The following is a 21,880-nucleotide window of genomic DNA, read 5'->3' as shown; positions in this document are numbered from 1 at the left end:
TCTCTCTCCTCAGCACTCCTTCTCAGGTAAGTTCCCATTAAAGAAAAAAAGAAAATAAATTTTCTTGAATTATAAACAATGTGCCTAGCGTTTTTTGATACTAATTTTACCAAGCTTCTTGAAATAGCTATGCTCAAGCAAGAGTGGTATGTTCTGTCCATCGAGAGCTTTTCTTGTGAAACCAGCAAGGACCCAGATGGTGACAAAGAATCCAATGGGAATGAAGATCAAGTGCCAGGCTACAAGTATTCCAGCTGATAGAGTGCCTGATATGGGCAAGAGGCAGCTCATGAATTTGCTTCTCTTGGGTGCTGTTTCTCTTCCCACTGGATTTATGTTGGTTCCTTATGCGACCTTCTTTGCCCCACCTGGGTGAGTTATGATTTATGGTTCATGACAATTATCAAAGCTTATACCTCTTAGCTGATTTTGATCATTGCTCAAAAAGCTACACTGTAACATTAACTGAATTACAAGTGGTATGGTGAATATGTTTCTTAGTTTCCTTTTTATTTCAAATATTTTTGTGTAAGTAGGAAACTAACCCAAGATTTCTATGAACTTGGAGAAAATGTATTCCCAATTTTTCTTGGAAACTATGTTTAAGCTTTAACTGGCAGGGACAATGTAAAGCATCCCCCCCCCCCCCCCTTCAATTTTTTTGTGGGCAAATAACACAATTCAATTTTATCAATATTGGCTTGGAAAGAATTTTTATTTTTATTTTTATTTTGTGTGTGTGTGTGTGTGTGTCTGTTGGGGGGACCGGCTGGATTATATATTTTTCTTACTGCCTCCAATTGTTTTGGAAAGTTTTCTATTATATTAAGAAGAAGACTAGATTACTTTGATCTTGGTCCTTGGAGCTCATAAAATTCATCTATTTTAAAAGAGATGACACAATGATTTTCTTAGTAAAATTTGGTGAAGTATCTTATTTATGTGTAGAATTGGTTTAGATACAACAGGGGGGAGATGAAACAGATTGAATATTAGAATATACTCTTTGATTGCCTTAATAATTTAGACTCAATTTTGGTTTATCTTGTCACTGGTTTCTTGTATTCTTCTATAGTTGGCAATGATCCCAAGCCTTGGATGTTTATTAGGCTTCAAATAGTTTGCCATCATTTATCGATCATTAATATGCTGCTTTTCTTGCTGTGGAAAAGTTCTGTTTTATTGATTTAACCCACTCCTGTTAAAATATGATAACAGTTTAGGAAGTGCTGGTGGTGGTACTACTGCCAAGGATGCCATTGGCAATGACATCATTGCCGCTGATTGGCTTAACACGCACGGCCCTGGGGACCGAACCCTCACCGAAGGATTGAAGGTACAAATCAATTTCTTTGAAAATTATTGCTTAGTTCATTGCAAACTTGACTCTTGGTTCTAAAAAACTTAATAAATTGTCATGAGATAATCTGCAATTGCCATGAACCTCAATTTTTGGTTGTGTTTACACGTGAAGCAGGATTTCTCACATTTGCAACTTATTCTGTAGCTCATATTGTGAACTCATTCCCTTGATGCATGGAGTTTTCTCGTACGTGAAAGGTCGCTCTACAAGTAGATTCATAGGTTTTAAAAAAATACGAACTCAAAACATTTTTTCTTCTTGCCATTCAATATTATGTTATTGTGAGATCATGAACCAGAATTATGAAAGCTTATTTGAATTTGATTATGAATTTCAGGGAGATCCAACCTACCTTGTTGTGGAAAAAGACAAAACACTTGCATCATATGGAATCAATGCTGTCTGCACTCACCTTGGATGTGTGGTGCCATGGAATTCAGCTGAGAACAAGTTCATCTGTCCCTGCCACGGATCCCAATACAATAACCAAGGAAGAGTTGTGAGAGGGCCTGCTCCATTGGTGAGTAATACATAACTTGGGTCCGTTATACTTGGTTATATCAGTTGTCTCTCTTCAGAAGACAATTATGTCATGAGTGATGCACATTCATTGGTGAAATTACTTGTGATGGTAACTGGGAGTTTTTGTGTATTTCTTTCATGTACTGTTGAAAGCAACGTCCTGAAATTTTATGTGGTCCACTTTTTATAAGGGAGAACGGGTTAGAACTTGTATGTTCTAGCAAGATGGAATCCCCTTAACTTTTTTTGTTAGAGGATCATATGAATATGCTATTGAAATGATAATTATTTTGATGCTTACAAAGACCTGAGAGCCATTCTTCGTACGGAACATTATTAGAAGTGCCCCTCCTCGCTTATTTCATTTTTGGGGGAGTCATATAGACAAGGAAATGCACCCTTCGAGTTTTAGTATTCTACAATGCTTCAGAAACGCTTAGCAAATATAATATTCATTTCATGTTGCTGTGGTGTGAATTTTGCTTGTAATGAGGTTGTTGTCACCGTTTTTTTATTTTTTTAAGTTAGCTTTTATCTTTTCTTCTTGTTTCTATTTGAATCTTGTTTATGACAATAGACTCTTGTCACTTAGAGAATTACTAGAAATGATGAGAAAACAAGGAATTAACAAGGTCGTCACTTGACTGACAAGAACTGACTAGAATCCCCTCATTTTTGGCTTGGTCTGAATTTGCTTTTGACTAGATTATTGTCATGGATTTTTAGCTAGCTTTCATGGTTTTTTATTTCTTTCCAAGTTATGTTGGCAATCAAGTATGGCATATATTCTATTTCATAATAGCAGAACTGATGATAATAATGAACTTCCATTCTACTTTTTTGGTACAGTCATTGGCATTGGCTCATGCCAACATTGAAAATGGTAAGGTAGTCTTCGTTCCATGGACGGAAACAGATTTCAGAACTGGTGAAGCTCCATGGTGGGCTTAAACTTGTTCCGGTGCCTGTGCTTTCAATATTCAAGTTTTGGCCGGTCGGTTTGCTTTGCCGTACTGCATAAACATACTGTAACGGAACATGCTTTATCAGAATGAAGCTTACAACATGTAAAGCTACTTGGCTTGAATCATGCTATCTTGTAATCTTGGCAATCTTGACAATTTTCTCTTATCCATTCATTCTTTGTATCTCAAAAATTCATACGCTCAACAATGTAATGCTACAGCTTCAACGTTGGATATAAGTTTTTATCATTTATTAAGTAAAAATTAATTCTATTATCTCATCAATAACATGCCACTGAATTAGTATGCACTATTGAATGACACGTCATGTGAAACCTGATGTGCGGCATATTGTCATCCAATTTTGTATATGTATTACAGTTTTCAAGAATACTTTACGGGTGGTCTAATTTATTCCCTTACCGTGTTACAAGATCTCTTATACAATCAATCAATTTCTTTATATCATTATGACAATTCCACTTGTGAGGGCGTAGTATTTTTTTTTTCTTTTTTTCATAGGAAAATAAATCTTGCATTGCGGACTAAATGCAATGCTAGCATAAGCTCAAATATAATACATAGGATAACCTAAGCATCAAGTCTTGTTCACTACAGATTTTTCCTTTATAATCGAATTAGAGAGTAGTTTTACACATTAAGTCTAACGAGGCACTGGAGAGCTTTTTACGGGGCTTGGGCTACCCAGCTCAAATTTAAAAGGTGAATCCACATTCCAATTTTTTTTTTAAAAAAAAAAAAAAGACACAATAGTACTCATGACAATTACAACTGCACCCACAATTGCTACTTCAAAAACAATACAACATAATTTAACATAATAAAACCCCTGAATGGCTGAATCTGAATTAAAATCCAGAGATATTATCAAGACAACAAAATGCTAAAAGGAAAAACCATAGCAAACCACTCTCTCAGGCGATTTATTGACAAACCCACGACAGGCGCCCACCCCAAGCTATCGAAAACTATAATGCACAAACCATTAGAGCCACCTATAATAACTATTGGGCATAGTTATTACATATATTTGTATTTCTACTACTAAATGACCAAAAGAAGGGGAAAAAAATATTCAAATAATCTCACAACATAATGTGACACACCTATTTTGTCAGTCGTACAAATACAGCATGAGCAAAGTACCAAAACACCTGATAATAGTTCAATATATGACCAATTCAAAGCCAAGCAAATATATAATAATAATAATAATAATATAATATGAGCTGAGCATAATAATTCAAAGCCAAGCATCACAAAAAAAAATTTTCAAATGGGACTTTACTACTAATATAAATAGTCACGTCAACGAAAAGAGTTCTAAAAGAATTTTTTAAATGAGTGTCATATGAAGACTCTTTTAGCCCATGTTTGGATGCTGGGATTAAGTATGGGATTGGATTAATTTTGGAATTAAATTTTTATCCTATGTTTGGCAAGCTTAGTTGGATTGGATTAAGGGGGACTAAATTTGAATTTAATCCTAAAATCATGAGATTAATAGTCCTAATTTACACATGGTTTTAGTTGGGATAAGATTTTAAAAAAAAAGTTATTCATTTATGAGATTTTTTTTTATTTACACCTAATATTGATTGATTAATTAATTAATTAATTTTTTATTATGATTTACTTAAAATTTATTTTTATTTATTATCTATGGTCTAATTAAATTGGTACTTTTACTTGTACCAACTCTTGAGATTAAATTTTCATTACTTGTATATTTAATAATTAATTGATAAAACTAAATGTTTAATTATTTATTGCATTATTTGATTGTATTAAATTTAAAAATCACTAATATGATATTAAAAATAATCCTGAAAATTAATAATACCATTAAATAATTAATTTTATATAATATTTTTAAATATTTGATAAAAAGTAATTAAATATTTAATTTGTTTATTATATTATGACTATCCAATAATTTATTTGCAATATATTTAATTTTCCTAGTAATTGCTTTTTAAATTTATTTTAATTATAATTATAAAATTTCATGGATAATTGATATTTATATTAAAATACCAACTTAAATGCTATTTTATATTATTTAAATATAATTTAACATAGGTCCAATCCGGTACCGTACCAAACATAAGACTATATAATATAATCCAACTTAATCTAATCCAATCATAATAATTTAGTTTAATCCAATTCGGCATGTCAAACGTAATCTTAAGTCTTTAATTTAGTACTATATTATTTTTTATTTCATTATGCTTGCAAAGAGAAAGATGTTATAATTACTATTTTTTAGTTAAGGAAAAAGTTTGATCAAAATAATATAATTTATTTTTATTTACAGAAATTTTTAAAAAATAATTTATTTTTTCACTCTTTTATTTATCACATAAATAAATAAATATCTAAAAAATTAAATTAGAAGAGTCTTTTACAAAGCTCTAACTTTTTTATTCCTCAATTTCCAACTTTCGTCAATGACCATCTAACTAGAAAGCGGAGCCTTTAAACAACCTATCAGCCCCCTCCATAATTAACTCCCACGCGGCCACCACGTGGCGCTCATCTGTGAGAGAAGCGCCCACTGCAAACCTCAGCATGTATAACCCACCCACTATAGTGTGGGTCAGATAAACCCGCCCCGTTGAGTTGACCCAGTCAAGTAATTTCCGGTTCAACATCTCGGTGTCAGCCGAACCAGAATGCGGATACGGGTTTAACCGGAAACACACCAGAGCAAAGTGTCTGGGAACCACGATTTCGAATCGGGGGTCCGACTTTACAAACCCCTCAAACATTTTGGCCAGCCTTATGTCAGACCGGATGTGACTTTGGAGGTTGAACACACCGTAGCTGCGTAGGACCATCCATAGCCTGAGCGACTTGAATCTTCGACCCGTACCAACTTGCCAGTCTTTAAAATCCACAACCGAATTCGACTCACTCGGTTTATTTTTCAAGTACTCCGGGTCAGTACTCAGAGCTTTGACTAGTAGACCCGGTTGTTTGACCCACAAGCAGCAACAGTCCAAGTAACTGAGCAGCCACTTATGCGGACTGAAGCTGAAGGAGTCGACTCTTTCAATGCCATTCAAGTAGTGCCTAAACTCGGGACAAATACATGCGCTGCCAGCATAGGCAGCGTCCACGTGGACCCAAATGCCGTACTCGTTGGCCACCTCAGCAAGCGGCTCAACATTGTCAACAGCTGTGGTTGACGTGGTCCCCACAGTTGCACAAAGGAAAAGTGGGACCAGCCCGGCCTCCACGTCAGCCTCCACAGCCCTACGGAGAAGTTGAGGAGACAGAGAAAAATTTGCATCAACGCTAGTGGGAAGGGCGCGTATGTTGGCTGGAGAAACGCCGGCTAATTTACAAACTTTAGCGAAGGTAGAATGGGTTTGATCGGAGCCATAAACGACAAGCTTGTGCATGTTTTCAGCACCAACGGCGTCAAGAGCTCGGTCTCTGGCCGCAATGAGGGTGACGAGAATGGAGTCGCTGGTGGTGTTTTGAATAACGCCACCACCGGTGCCTGAAAACATGAAGGTTTTGGGTAGCTTGAGCATGGTGGCAAGCCAGTCCATGACAACAATCTCGAGCTCAGTGGAAGCCGGGGAGGCAAGCCAGTTGAAGCCAACTGAGTTAAAGCAAGCGCACAGCATTTCTCCGAGAAAACCCGCCGTGCTCACGGTGGCGGGAAAGAATGCAAAGAAGTTTGGGCTCAGCCAATGAGTGATACCCGGGATTATCTTTTCCTGAACGTCTTTCAGGATCGTTTCAAATGATTCGGGGCGGTGCGGGGCGGAGTCGGGTAAGGCAGAACGGAGGAACCCGGGTTCGACTTGGGTGAGAACCGGGTATGATTCAATGTTTTGGTAATAGTCAGCAATGAAATCAACCATTTGGTGTGCTTGTTTTCTGAATTCTTGAGCATCTAAAGGCTTGAACTGGACAGACTCCGCCATGTTTGAATCAAGGCTACCCATAAATTCAAGTTTGTTTTTTTCTTTTTTTACTTTAATATTAACGACCGATGAAAATACTAAGAGTTGGTAGTGGTGGTGTAAGAGGATTGTTGAAGCTAAACGTATGAACGTTTGTATCAGTGTGTGTGTGTGTGTGTATATATATAGAGGTGAAGGGGAGAGAGGTGCACGCCGGACAAAGATTTATTGACGTGTTAGCTGGGGACTTCGAGAGTAATATTGCATGGATCATAGCCTTTTTTTTTTTCCTTTTTTAAAAATTATCTTACGGATAAAAAATATATTCAAACCATTCAAATTAATTATGTCATGTGCGTAATATAAATTCCATCCCTAGAAATAATTTACTGGCTGGCTGCTAGCCACCGTCTGCATTATTAATTATCATGGATCTTTTTCAACTAGATTGCACAATGGGTCGTATTTAAACTAGGGGTGGGCACGGTTCGGTTCGGTTCGGTTCGGTTCGAAATTAAGTAGAACCGATTTAAATCGGTTATTTTATAAAAAGAACCGAATAAGAACCGAACTCAATAAGAACCGAACTCAAACGATTCTTTTCGGATCGGTTCGGTTCGGTTCGGTTTTTTCGGTTCTTGGCCTATTGAGCTTATTTTGAATTTTTAATTTTTTAGTCCATTGGGCCTCATGAATGTAATAATTTTTTTCAACAATTAATTTATCCTAATTTTATTACAAATATTAACAATAAATACAAAATATTCAAAACACATTTTATCACTAATATCTTACTAACTATTAATAAGATACTCCCAAAATATGAAATATTAAAATTTCAAAATACATAACCAAACTCCAATACTCCATCTATATAAACATAATCATAATGTTATAAAGAGAAATAACACATGTTTGATTTGAATAAAATCATGTTTGATTTGAATAAAATTATTAACACATGTTTGATTTGAATAAAATAAAAAAATAATTCGGTTTTTTGGTTCGGTTTTTCAGTTCAGCTAAGTGAACCGAATACCGAACCGACATTTCGGTTTTTTTTACAAACGGTATATTCGGTTTTTTTAAAAAATAAAAACCAAACCGAATTAAAAAAAACCGTCGGTTCGGTTCGATTTTTTTAACACTACGATTTTTTTGCCCACCCCTAATTTAAACAAATCCATATCGTATTTAATTATCATGTCAGTTGAGTCCTCGGGAGTAATATTTTTTTTGCGGACGAAGCTACAGTGCCCCGGGTCATGGTACGCTTGTTTTTGGTAAATTACTGTGCAGTCCCTCATATTTGCTGAAAAGTGAAAAAATTAGAAGTTTTAAAATTTTAATATGTAAGTCCAACATATTTCTACTATTTACACTTAAGAGTATATTTCTATTATTTATATTTGAATACTAAACCATAATTGATTATTATGAAATTTTTTAACATTGGTCATATTATTATTGATAAATTAAAATTTAATTGCATATTTAAATTATTTATTATTGATTAAATATATTTTATATTGTTTATAAAAACTGTTTAATATTATTAATAAATTAATATATTTTATTATATATTTAAATTATTTATTACAGATTAAATTAATATTATATTATTTTCAAAAAAAAAGATCAATTGATCAAAATATAAAATTTAAAAATTATCCAAAATTATTTGTCAAACTTTTGATTATTTTACTTTTTTGAAAAACAATAGAGCTGTTAATGTTAAAAATCAAATAGAATACATCCATGTTGTCGAAGTAAATTTTGCGTTAGATCTAATGGGCAACTCATATATGGACAAAATGTGGGGTACCATGCACCAAGTGCACAGTAGCTGGACCCTTCTTTTAAATCACACTACTGCATAGACCAAAGAATCAATAGTATGACTTTTGTCGATCAAAAACTCTACTTCTAAAATATGATGGTTTTAATTAAAACTATTTTATTAAGTTAGAAGAAAGAAACAAAAATAGAGGATAGAGTTCATGGGTGCTAAACTGCTAATTAGGAATAAAGAAAGAAATAAATGAAATTCAGTTTTTGTACACAAAGAAGATAATAATATCAAAATAAAAAAATATTTAATTAAATATACATTACGAATTACGCAACTTGTTCATTAATAATATTATTGGAAACATTTAATTTAGGCATGTGCATGTTTGTTATGGTCATATATTATTATTGTTAATAAATTAATATATTTTTATCATGTATTCTTTTTTAATTGACATATTCAAATAATTATTGTATATTAAATAGATATTATGTTAACAAAATATTTATTAAGGCGTGTTAATTTTTCATGTATTTTAAAATTTTTACATGAGATTACATTATTGTCCATACACTATACTCGTGCAAATAGTCAAACTAGGTCAATAGATTTAATTGTAAAAAAATTTGAAACAATCTGGACATATATGTCAACATTTAGAAAATTTTAACTTTTCTAATTTTTCAGAAAACATCAGGGATGACAATGTTAATAACCATACAAACCCATCTACACGGCCATGCAACTCTTTAGTTAGATTTAATGATTAAATCACTAAATGATAAAATAGGGGTACCAAACACCAGTTGCAAAATAGTAGGACTCTTGCTTGAATCATAACAATTTTTTTTTAAAAAAAAAAATTACATTACAAATATGAATCTACTCAAATAATTCAAATTAATTATGTGATAGCATTATTAAACAGATTCTTAGAAATAAAAAAAAAAATTGGGTGGTCATATGGGTATGAAAAATAGTACTAAAAAAATAATATATAATCCTTAAAAGATAAAATCTATTTCACAACAGACAACAACCAAAAAAAAAAAAAAAAAAGAAAAGTAGAAGACAAAAGAAACTCTGTCCTTAGTATTATCTGTGGCTGTGCCCCTTTTTTTAGAAAAAAAACCCAAATATCATTATTCTAGAAATAGTGTATTTTTGGGCTATGAGTTAGATCCGGCATTTATGATTTATCAGAGTCCTCCTCTGCTGTAAAATTAATATTTATCTTTATATTTAAACTTGCAAACCAATCACTGACAACACATTATTACGATTATTAAACCAGAACTTGGCATGGGTGAAGTCAGATTTTAGACGTGAGTTAATTGCACTGTATGAATAAGTCGTATTTATTTTGGACCGCTGAAAATAAATCAACCCAGCCGTCAAACAAATCGAAGAAAATTGGTGGTTTCGTAAATTTAAAGCAACGGTCTTGTCACGGCGCATACTGTGCCGCGGTACCTAGGGTTTTCATTGTCCTTAATAAAATATTAATTTACAGTCATTGGATTAATTATTGTTATTAATTTTTTAATATAAATGCTAAAGAAAATATAAATATACGTACCATAGATAAGTTATTATCAATTATGAAAACATTGTTATCAATTGAAAAAACAAAAGTATTGATAGAGCTATAAATTATTATTATAAGCTGACGTGATATAAATTTATTAATTAAATAAAAATATAAAATAATAAAAATAAATATATGATCACGAAATATTAAATTCATTCGATTAGAATTATTTTTTTAGTGTATTAAATTATTTAATATCTGAAAATTATATTAGGCCTCGAGTAATTCAGATTCGAGCCGAGTAGGACCACTAGGGTGGCAAAGCTCTCCCAATAAGTATTTAACACAATTATATTTTCAAGACTCGAATCGAAAACTTTGATTAAGATAGAACAGTTTCATCTACGCGTTTGTTGGTATCTGATTAAAATTATGATATCATATTAGTTTGTATAAAAATTTATAATTAAGATTGCGGGTGTGTCGCGCAGAGCCGCAGCTGATTCACGATAATCACACCCTTCGTGTTTTAATTGTGCACTGAAATACGTGCTCCTTTACTAAAACAATGTTGTCATTAAGTCAAAAATATTGTCTTTGATATTGGCGAGCTGATTGAAAAAATTCGTGGAAAAATGAAGCAAGCCAAAAAAAAAAAAAACCGTGGTTCAATAAAACCTAGCCGTTTGTTATTAAGGATCAAATGACCTGGCCAACCATTTTGAAAATTTATGCCCTATTCCCTCATTTTGAAAAGTGTGTAGGAAGCCAGTCATAAATAGGCTAACCAAATTTTGTTACGCATACGCGAGTCAGCCATCTCTTCACTGTAGTCATGGTAAAAGGCCGTAAAGTGCCGCATCACTTTCTAAACTATGGCCAAGTTTAGTATTAAGATGATTAAGTTTTTGAATTAAAATTGCTATAGATATAAAATAAAAGTTAATATTATATAATAAATATAATTTTGAAAAAAATTAATAAAAATATAATAGATTTTTCATCATATAAATGTAAAATTAAATCGACTTAATTTTTAAGTTATAGTAGTTATGTTTAGCAAATATTTTAATATTATAACTTTTAAGTAATAACCGTCCAACCTCAATCCCAAACGAAACTTATATCTATAACATTTTACAAATCAAACATTCAATTTAATTACTAAAGAAAGTTGTAGAAGTTGTATGACAACATATTGTAATCATAAATTATACCATTTGAGCATATAAATTAGATTAAGATATTTTTTGTATTTTTGTTATGATTGGATTGTGTATATTTGAATTTATCGAAGTTTGCCTTCGCCCTTCGTTCACCTCTTTATCATTATTTGATGAATAGTGTTCTCCGTCTTTGAATATATATAATGAAAAATTAATTTTATAAAAGTATGCCGTACATTCACTTCTTTCTATTATTCGTGTTCTCCGTCTTCAAATACAAAGTTTCGCTTACTTGTAAGAGGGTAATCATCTAAGTCATGCTCATTTTTCTTGCACTATACATTGCCGGCGTTGTTTCTGAAGTAGTGCTGGTACTAGGGCTTGCCAAGTGAAGCAATTGAATTGCCTGAGCCCCGTCCCCTCCTCAATATTTTATTAATGCTTGTTTGTTGAAAACGTGGCTACCTCCGATTGCTTACGGGGAACAATCATGAATTTGCTGACCATGTGCTTGATATCACAAACCTTTTTTGTTGACATTATTTCTTAGGATCTGAATTGAGTGCTGCGAACACTCACGTCGCTAAATTTACTGACCATGTGCTTGATTTGACGAGCCTTTTCCCATGACATTATTTGCTAGGATTCGCATTTTCACTCATTTTTTAGACAGAGATGTAATTGGTAATTATGGAATAAGAATATAAAATTAATTAAATTTTAATTATAATTTCATATTATTACACACGCACATATAGCAAAAGAATTTAAAGAGTTAGCACAGGTAAGCTTAGCACGGAATCCAAGTGTTATTTACAAGACATTTAATGTTCATGTCATGCAAATAAGGCATGGGCTAAGTGACTTCCAAATCCACTCACGAATTCTTATTAATACTTAATTACTAGATTCAAGTCCTATCTACTAGGGCATCAAGTGCCATGCAAAGGAGGCATGGGCCAAGCGCATTCCAAAGTGTTTGAAAGAAAAAGGTTTTGGATGCTCGTGGAGCACTATTTCTTTTCTAATTATTTTTTGTTCCGCATATATTTTAATCAGTCATGATAATATGAATACAGATAAATACTGAATGAATAAGTAGCAGTACTTCAAAAAAACGTGACTTGGATTGCTTATATCAGAAGTTATTGATTCGTTTAATTCCATTATTTATTAAAATTATTCTTCTTTTTCCATTAGATAAATTTATTTAATTATTATTATTTATTTATGATGTGGGCACTAATTATTCTGGGGTTTGAAATCCAGATATAAGACATTTGAAAACTCTGCGAACCAATGAATAATTTGCGAACTGAACTTCCGTATTAATTAGGAGTATTGAATCTAAAATCTAATGATGTTTTTATGGATTTTCATGCTTTCACGGGACATTTGGATTTGGTCATCGGTTTAAAAACTTCCACTCGATGCGCCGCAGCCACGATGAAAACGTTGTCCATGCCAACATCATATATATATATATAACATAGAAACTATTGTTAGAGCTCTTCCAGCGGTATGGTGATTTTTTAAAATATTGTAAATGCTTCTTTTAGTCTTAAAAGTTTTAAGTAATTTATCCGGTTAATTTATGTATTTTAAGAAATTATTTAAATGTAGTAAATTTTTTAAAAAAATTGAATTTCTTATATCCAAAAAAAAAAAAAAAACTATTTCAATGTTAAACATTAGATCCAACAGTTATAAAAATTAAGACAATGATATTTTGGGTAATTTTTGAAAATATAAAGACAGCTGGATAATTATTTCAAGCCATGCAAACTAAAGGAGAATTCCCCAAATAAAATAACTAGTGTTAAATTGCATTGAATAAATAATTAGGTGTAGATAAAATTAGCTAAACATGAAAACAATCTAACAGCTCCTTCCCACCTCTTTCCGCTGGAATTTTTGTTTGATTTTAAAGTTTGTTTTTACTTCTCGTTTTCTTCAAACGGGAATGTTAATATTATCTAGATCTATAATTGATGGTGTTTTTTTTTTTTTTTTTTTTTTGACCTAGGATTTAAACACGAGGTGCATTAATTTGAGAGTCCTGCTGATTATATTATGATGACTTATCTTTTACATTTAGAAATTTCAAATTCTAGATTCAGTGCATGTTTGGAATTATTGTGGATTATCAAATTTTAAACAATCACTTACTTGAGATTCTAACACTCAAATTATGTTTAAATTGTCAAATTATTTTACCAAGTATAGCTGATTTGGGTTGTTCTTGTTCATTTGGACCCTAATTTACTAATAATCATCATTTATCAAATTACTGAAAATAAGTTAAAGAGTAAATAATCAATGAGTGATTATTTGACAATTCACTATAATCTCAAACATGCACTTAATTTGAAAAATTTCAAGCCGAAAATTTTGATTTTTGGGTAGAGCCAAATCTAATGTAAAAGGTAAACTAAAAAGATATCTGGATAGAGATATCTTGAAAAGGTATCTATTATACGTTATGGCTTATGGAATATTCGTCCATGTAATCATAGTACGATTTGACCAGGATGTCTGCAAATAAATGTTTGGATTTGTCTTTCTAATGATAAGTTAGACTATATAGACACTCTTTCATTAATCTTATAAAACCCCTATTATATTACAATTATATTTAAAGATAAATATAAATAAAATAAAATTATTTATATTTTCTTTCTCTCTTCAATTTTATTTTGCTTGCACAATATAAATATCTTTTATTATCAATAAAATAATATGAATTTAAGAAGTAATCCTCTAATTTAAAACAAAATTCTTATAATAAACATAACAAATTAATTAAAATACAATACAGTGAAAAAATAAGTTAAATAAAATTTTATCCCACTGTAAATATTTTTTTAAGGATTCTCAAACTAATTGCTAAACAAAAATTTATAAGTGGAATAAAATTATATTAGACCCATAAAATATTCATTGTTTTCTAAGTATAATTATTTCTTACTTTTTTTTTTAGATTTTTCTTTAAAAATTAAATAATAAATAAGGTTTGAAGAGAGGAATACCAATATTAAAACTGAAAGAGTGAGAAAAATATTAGAAACTAAAAAATTCATAAATGCAAAGAGTGTTCATTTAGAAAAAAAAAAGAAAAAAAAAGAAGAAGGTATTTTTGGCATTAAATGAAATATAATTGAAAAAGGGATTTTAATAGGATTTTGAAGGAGTGCTAATAATTTGACTCTCTAATGATATATATGTGGTCGAGTGAACTTTATCTTAGTGTCAAATTTAAAACAAACAAACAAGCTTAAAGAAAAAGATGAAACTATGACATCCCCATTCCATATGTACAAAAAATGTGCACACGTTTGTTGAAATTCTTGTAAGACTATCATAACAAAACGCTAGCTAAAGATGAATCGTCATTTAATAATATTGATCGTTGTTTATTGAGAAATATATAAGACTTTAAACTAATTAAGATGATATAAAGTGACAACTAAAAGACTTTCAAAGCAAAGTTGTTGATAGGTGTTATAAACAGTCGCTTTATTAGATCGTGCCCACATTTTATGTGTATTGAAAATACCTACAAAAATGACATTCTTGGCCGGTAATATTCAACTAGTATTTAAAAAAAAAAAATATTGACGAAAAAGAATCGGAATAGATTTTGACATTGGATTCCTTTGTTTGGTGCATGTATGGAATAGAATAATAGAGAGAGTAATCAACTACTTTTTACTCAAACAGAAATAACTCAGAAAGAACATGATGTGTAAATGCTTCTTGGCTTCTTCTCATTTGAGCCGATTATTCAATTAGTCTAAATAATATAAAAATCACTCAAAAGGTCTACATTGTATATATATTAGTTATTCTTTATTTTTCACTTGGTACATGTCAAATTTACTTGAGTTTTAGGTTATACTAATATAAACACTATTTATATTTGAAAAACTTTGATCCAACAATTACGAAAATAACGACAAGGGAAAAATAATAGTTAGGTAATTAATTTTAAAAAATTCAAGAGATTACAAAGTAATTGACCCCAAATCTAGAGACTACATGAACATTTACCCAAAATTATCCATCTAGCTAACATATGCAATTATTTAATTCCGTAAATATACATATTTCGTTTAAAATAATTTATTTATTTAATTTTTTAAAGGACTTAATTGTAGTGAAACCTCTATATAGTTATAATATTAGGACAAAACTAATTTATTATTATGAAGATGTTATAACTTAATAGAAGTATGCTTACGAAAAATTATTGCTTTAACTTAGTTATCTTTAGTGCAAGGATATAGAGATAAAGTATGCACTCCATTAATAATTTACTAATGAGACATGTCAAGCTCAATATATCAAAAAATTAGTGCATATATCTATATACTATTGTTAATAATAAAGTCATCTTAAAAGTCTCTAAATATTTATATTTTCTTTAATATTTTTCTCTCGTTCTCTGATTGTACTATGTGAAGGTAAATTTCTTTAATCTCATACAACATATATTTTTGCCATATATACCTTTTCATTTTAATTTTTTAATAATTGGGAGAACTTTTGTTCGGCACAAACGAGTAAGAGTAAAGGATTCCCATCCGTTAAAAATACAAAATAATAATTTGTCGACTTCCAGCCAACCAAAGGATATAGCTGTAACGTTTTAAAAGGCTGAAATTGTAATATAACAAATCGTCAGTTGGCTAATTAAAATAAAACCTTATTTATTTACTTTTATTTTTATCTTTTTTTTGGTGGATCATATAGGGTAAAAGTCCATTTAATCCTTGTATTTTAATATTAGTATCCATTTACTCCATATATTTTTAAAAATAGTTCAAAACATCCATGTCGTTAAAGTATCGATACTCCTACCGTTACTTTAATTTTTTTTTTTTTGCTTACTTTTACAATATTACCCTTTTATAAAAAAATTTTGTTTGGACATTAATAAAAAGAAAATAATTAAATTACCAATTTAATCCTAAAAAATTATATTAATTTTTAATTGTCAAAAATTAAATTGTTACTTTTTATTTCTTTTGGCTTACTTTTATAATATTACCCTTTTACAATAATTTTTTTGTTTGGACATTAATAAAAATAAAATAATTAAATTATCAATTTAACCCTAAAAAATAAAAATAAAAATATATTAATTTTTAATTGTCAAAAACTGTATGCAAACTACCAAGTGTGCAAATGTTGCTTGCAAAAAAATTAATATGATTTTTTTTATTTTCTAGGGTGAAATTGGTAATTCAATTATTTTCTTTTTATTAATGTCCAAACAAAAAAAATTATAAAAGGGTAATATTGTAAAAGTAAACTAAAAGAAATAAAAAGTAACGGTAGAGGTATCAATACTTTAACGGTAGGAATGTTTCGAGACATTTTTAAAAATACAGGGACTAAACGGACACTAATCTTAAAATATAAGGACTAAATGAGCATTTACCCGATCATATATATATAATTTTATGTTGTAGGGAACAATTACGGTATTCAAAAATTAGGAAAGACAAACGTTATACGTATGTATAGGTGGAGGACACAAATGTAAACACAAGTTTTTATAATAATTTCGAATCATTGGATTTATCAAAAATAGATGTAAAGATTATATGACATGAATTTATTAATTTCATTAATATTTTTTTTCTCTTTTTCCTTGCTAATGCTCTATTCTCTCTCCTCCTTCCACAGAATTTCTCATCTCTCTATTTTTTTTTTCTCTATTATTCAATCGAAATCTACTCATATATTTCTTGTATAGCAATATAGATGATATCACTCAAAATAATTACAGATTTTAATTCAAAATCTTAAAATCATACCAAGTTGACTAGTTAGAAAAAGCAACAGCAAAGCCAATACTGATTTTCTAGTCACGTTAATGGTCATAATATATAAGAATGGGATTTATGAAGAAGCGTCCACAGATTGTTTGGCTATTTTCTTTACTCATGGTTTCCGTGTGCCTCGGATTTTGATGGTCAAATTAATCAGTGAAGGAATTCTATTTGCAAAAGAGTTGTGTGCCATGAAAGAGTTCTTTGGACAAAAAGATTTGTCATTCGGAAAGGAAAAGTGATTTGTTTTCGATAAGTGAAGAACTAGGAGAGAGAGAAAACAAATTCGGTAGAAGGATAAGGGAGAATAGAGCATTAATGAGGATAGGGAGAAAAAAATATTAATGAAACTATTAATGAGGACAGAGAGAAAAAAATATTAATGAAACTAATAAAAGCATGTCATTTTATCTTCACTCGTTCATTTTTTGTTAAATTTAAGGGAGTTGATACCTTATATTTAAGATACATATTTGTTTATTAGTTCTGGGTTTGAGTGAGATTCATAACTCAATTTATGAAGGATGTATCTTACATTAAATGTAAGGCAAAGAAATCCTAAATTTAATGATTCAAAATTATTGTAAAAATTGCGTTTATATTTGTGTTTCTTGAATCTATTTAGATATGAACATCTTCATTATTTTTTATGTGAACACACAATAAGTCATATAATTTAATAGAACTACTGTTTAATATTCACTGTAAAATTATACAGTTTAATAGCGTGTTTGAAAAATTTTTATTAAGTCATATAACTTAATAAAATGCTCACATAAAAAAAAAATACACACATTAGAGAAAGATTACATACATACGTACATACATATATACAAGTAAGCATTTGAAAATTACGAGTCTTAATTTGATAGCATATTAATCGGAGGATAATTTTTAAAAACCTCCCCTGAGGTTTGGACTTGTTGCAAGTAGATGGCGAGAATCTGTTTATTTGTAAAAAAACCCCCTACCGTCAGTTAACTTTAACATTGACCGTTAGTTGACTGTGCAAAGACAATATTACCCTCAACAACAATTTGTAGACGGAAATAACTAAAAAAAAAATTAAAATTGTTGGCGCGAAAAGCACAAACCCTATTTTTTGACAATTTTATCCTTGTCAATTCCAAAAATTTACAATATCATAGGTAAAGATTATAACTATTTTATTTTCAAGTTTTTAATTTTATCTTTTTTGTAGAAATTTTAAGAAAATATCAATAATTTAAAGAGAATTTTTTAAAATTTTAATTTTATCTTTCTTGTAGGAACTTTAAGAAAATATCAATAATTTAAAGAGGGTAAAATAACTAATAATTTTAATTTTTTTTAGTTATTTCCGTCTACAAATTATTGTTAAGGGTAATATTGTCTTTGCACAGTCAATTAACTGTCAATGTTAAAATTAACTGACGGTAGGGGATTTTTTACAAATAAATCAATTCTCACCATCTACTTGCAACAAGCCCAAACATCAGGAGAGATTTTTAAAAATTACCCATTAATCGGAAAAGAGATACGAGTCCTCATATTTTGGTGACTATAGGTAAGCATTTGAAAGTTATGGCGCAAACGACTTGATGCCCCGATTTAAAAAGAAAAAAATAAAATAAAAGAAGATAAAGAGGACTGACTGATTTTGATCCGTATCTATTAATAGGCTCCGCCTAAGTTACATTTTCTGTTACTTACAGTTTAGCCAATCGCGAGCGTTTGATTTAGAATAATCTAATCCAACGGTTTACACAGAATATAACGTAAATAAGTAACAAGAGGGCAGGCCGGTTGAAATCATTTTTAGTTTTAAAGTGATGGGCAACCAGTTGAACCACTAAAATCGCCAATCACCCGAAGCCGCTGCTTCATGGCCGCAAATACTCGCCACCTTAGCTTCTGCTGATCAGATACATTGGACGAGCTGCATCGAATTTTCCCTTTTCATCATCCCTTACGTAAATAAATAACTAAATTCCTGATTTTCTCAAAGGCTTAAAGCAAATTAATGCAGAAAATAACATATGCACATGTGATGCACATGTGATGGCAAATATTGCCTAAACAAATTACATTGCTTCATATTTCCGCTAATTCTACTATGAAAAAGGGCATGATTGATTAAATTTATAGTGATTTTTCTCGATAATATTTTATTGTTCTAGTTTTTTAACTTTTCTTACAAAGTGTCATTAAATTAATTAATTACTCTAAACCTAATTTCGTCCATCAAATTGTGCGGACCTCGTACTGTAAAAATTAATTAACAAACAAGATACAAGAGCTCTTATCCAATATTAATATTCAAAAATAATTAATTAAACTTTAAAATCAAATACAAAGAAAAGTTGGAGATCATATATATATATATTTTTTTTAGTATTGACACCCTCATTTATTTTTCATACAGACACATTTTAAAACCGCGAGATTTAAGAGAGTTAGTTTTTAACTCTTTAAAACTGTATGGTTTTATAGTTCATTCAATAATTAAAATTTTTAAACTGCACAATTTAAAGTGTGTCTATATTAAAAAAATGTTGGTGTCCGCACCTCTCTCTCTCTCTCTCTCTCTATATATATATATATATATATAAGTGTTCGATTACTTTAAGTTATTATATTTAATTAGGAGTTTATATTGGGAGAATAAGAACAACAGGAGCAAGGATGCAGAGGAGAAGATTTGCGAGAACGAATAAGAAACAGTGGAAAACTAATTTTGCAACCGACTCCAACCAGTCAAGTCGTTGATATTAACTTAATGTTAAATCCATGTATCAAATTATTAGTGGCTATCTTATCATTTCCCAGGCTGTACCTTATAGAAAACTTTAAGGTAGTAAGATTCCTATTAATAATGAACGAGGATGACAAGACAAAGTGATCTTAGTCGGCATCTAAGTTCGGGACAAATATTTCTAAATATCGCTTTCAAATGGGTTAATTAACGTGGAAATCTCAGCCAGATATGAACCATGAGAAAAAAAGATGGTACAATTAAAGACTAATTTGGAGTGTATACGTAAATATACATTGACCCTGCTAGCCAGCTTAAAAATTTCTAAATATTTTCGATAGTGAACTTAGAATTGGAATCAAGATACTTAGAAAAAATTATGGTAACTTGGACTGGAAGAAAGTATAATTAGAGGAGCGCATTAGAACAGGTCGTCTCGAGTGAATTAACCATTCGAGTACTCGAAAGCCATGGCACCATGCTTTCAAAGAGGTGGCGGCCTGTCGAGAAGTACCATATATTGTTGCCCCCATCTTTCAAACATTTAAAAATCATAAAAGAATATCTTTTGTAGGTTAACAGAAACCGAAATCATTATGATTGGCATTTGCTTATTCTTGAAAATATTTTATTTTTTATGGGGCAAACATTATCTTACAATTAATGTAAGATACATTCTTCTTACATGAAAAGTATATGTGTGAGACCTATTCATTGTTCATGTGAGGGGTGTATCTTACATTAGTTGTAAGATAGGGGAATCCTCTCTAAGGTGGTATTTATTTATTTATTTTTTTTGGTTTGAATTCTAAATAAATTTAAATTAATCTGAATTTTTAATTGAATTAAATATTCAAATTTGAATGATAAGTTTTTTTTTTGTCTTCATCTGTTATAACAAATATTAAGTTGTTTTTTTTAAACTTAAAAAGTCTTAAAACCAGCACTTTCACATTTTTGCCTTTATAAATCTTAAAGGATAAGTATATAACAAACATCTCAACCAATATAAATAAGATAAATATTTTATCATGATATAAATCATGTTCAAATTAGTACAATCCTTTGATATTCTAAAATAGAACGCGTCAATCAATTATATTGCAATTTATGATATATTATATGAAAATTTTTCATAAAAAAAAACTTGTAAAGATAAATAATGCAAATTTCAAGAGGATCAAAAGTAAAAATAGTAATAATGTACTACTACGTAACCAGTAACCACAAATTATGTAGATGAATAGAAATGCTAATTAGTAAGTTTTATTTGAGTATAGATAAAAATTAATTAATTAAATAGAGATACTTTAGAGAATATCTTTTAGCAAGTCAATATTTTATACTTTTCAAATAAAACAACAAATTAAAAAAAAGACTTCATGACTAAAATTTTTTATTAAGTTAAAAAACAGACTTAACTAATTAAAATTAAGTCGATTCGGTCATTAAGTTAAAAAAACCCCATTAAATGTCATGCTAATTTATTTCATTTCAAAGAATCGAAATGTCATATGGAGAAATCTATTTTTTTTTTAATAATGTAAATAGCGGCAATCACGTTTTGGATTTTAGAAAATCTTGATAGATAGAAAAATCAGTTAATTAAATTAAAGTATTTCAATGGATCCAGTTTTCAACTATAAGATTTAATATGTATGAATTGCTAGATACTGATGTGATACAATTAATAGGGAGTCGTTTTAATACGGTAAGGATTCATATGTACCCAAGATTGAAAATTCAAAACATTTTTTCTTGTTTAAAAAAATGAAATAAAATAATTCGTATTTTTTATTATTGCTTTTACAATTTTAACTCTAGAAATTTTTTTTTTCTTTTTTTGGATGAATGGCAGGTTTGGCCACATTGGGGATAAAATAGCAAAGACCAAGAGAACTTTTTAATGGACTTTTAAATATAAGGGATAAGTTTGAGCATTGTACTCCGCAAAGTCATTTTAGCTAAAGTTGGAGGAGTTTGATTATCATCACTTCAACTTTCTCAAAAGTAAACAAACAAACCA

At 30.0% G+C, this 21,880-nt stretch overlaps 2 protein-coding genes across 2 annotated transcripts; one reads left to right on the top strand and one right to left on the bottom strand.

Annotated features, from left to right (window-relative positions):
• Positions 1-6: 6 nt before the first annotated feature.
• LOC18050848 (cytochrome b6-f complex iron-sulfur subunit, chloroplastic) lies at positions 7-3,084 on the top strand. The gene is made up of 5 exons (XM_006447347.2): positions 7-26; positions 128-372; positions 1,219-1,336; positions 1,701-1,883; positions 2,735-3,084. The coding sequence occupies exons 2-5, from the start codon at positions 149-151 to the stop codon at positions 2,834-2,836; spliced, it is 627 nt and encodes a 208-aa protein (XP_006447410.1). The 5' UTR covers positions 7-26; positions 128-148; the 3' UTR covers positions 2,837-3,084.
• A 2,139-nt stretch (positions 3,085-5,223) lies between these two features.
• Positions 5,224-6,943, bottom strand: LOC18050847 (aromatic-L-amino-acid decarboxylase). Its single transcript, XM_006447345.2, has one exon. It carries the CDS (start codon positions 6,834-6,836, stop codon positions 5,337-5,339), a length of 1,500 nt encoding a protein of 499 aa, XP_006447408.1. The 5' UTR covers positions 6,837-6,943; the 3' UTR covers positions 5,224-5,336.
• Positions 6,944-21,880: the final 14,937 nt, after the last annotated feature.

Source organism: Citrus clementina, unplaced genomic scaffold (genome assembly GCF_000493195.1).
Source record: "Citrus clementina cultivar Clemenules unplaced genomic scaffold, Citrus_clementina_v1.0 scaffold_2, whole genome shotgun sequence".
Lineage (NCBI taxonomy): Eukaryota > Viridiplantae > Streptophyta > Magnoliopsida > Sapindales > Rutaceae > Citrus > Citrus x clementina.
This window is presented reverse-complemented; position numbering and strand designations above follow the sequence as displayed.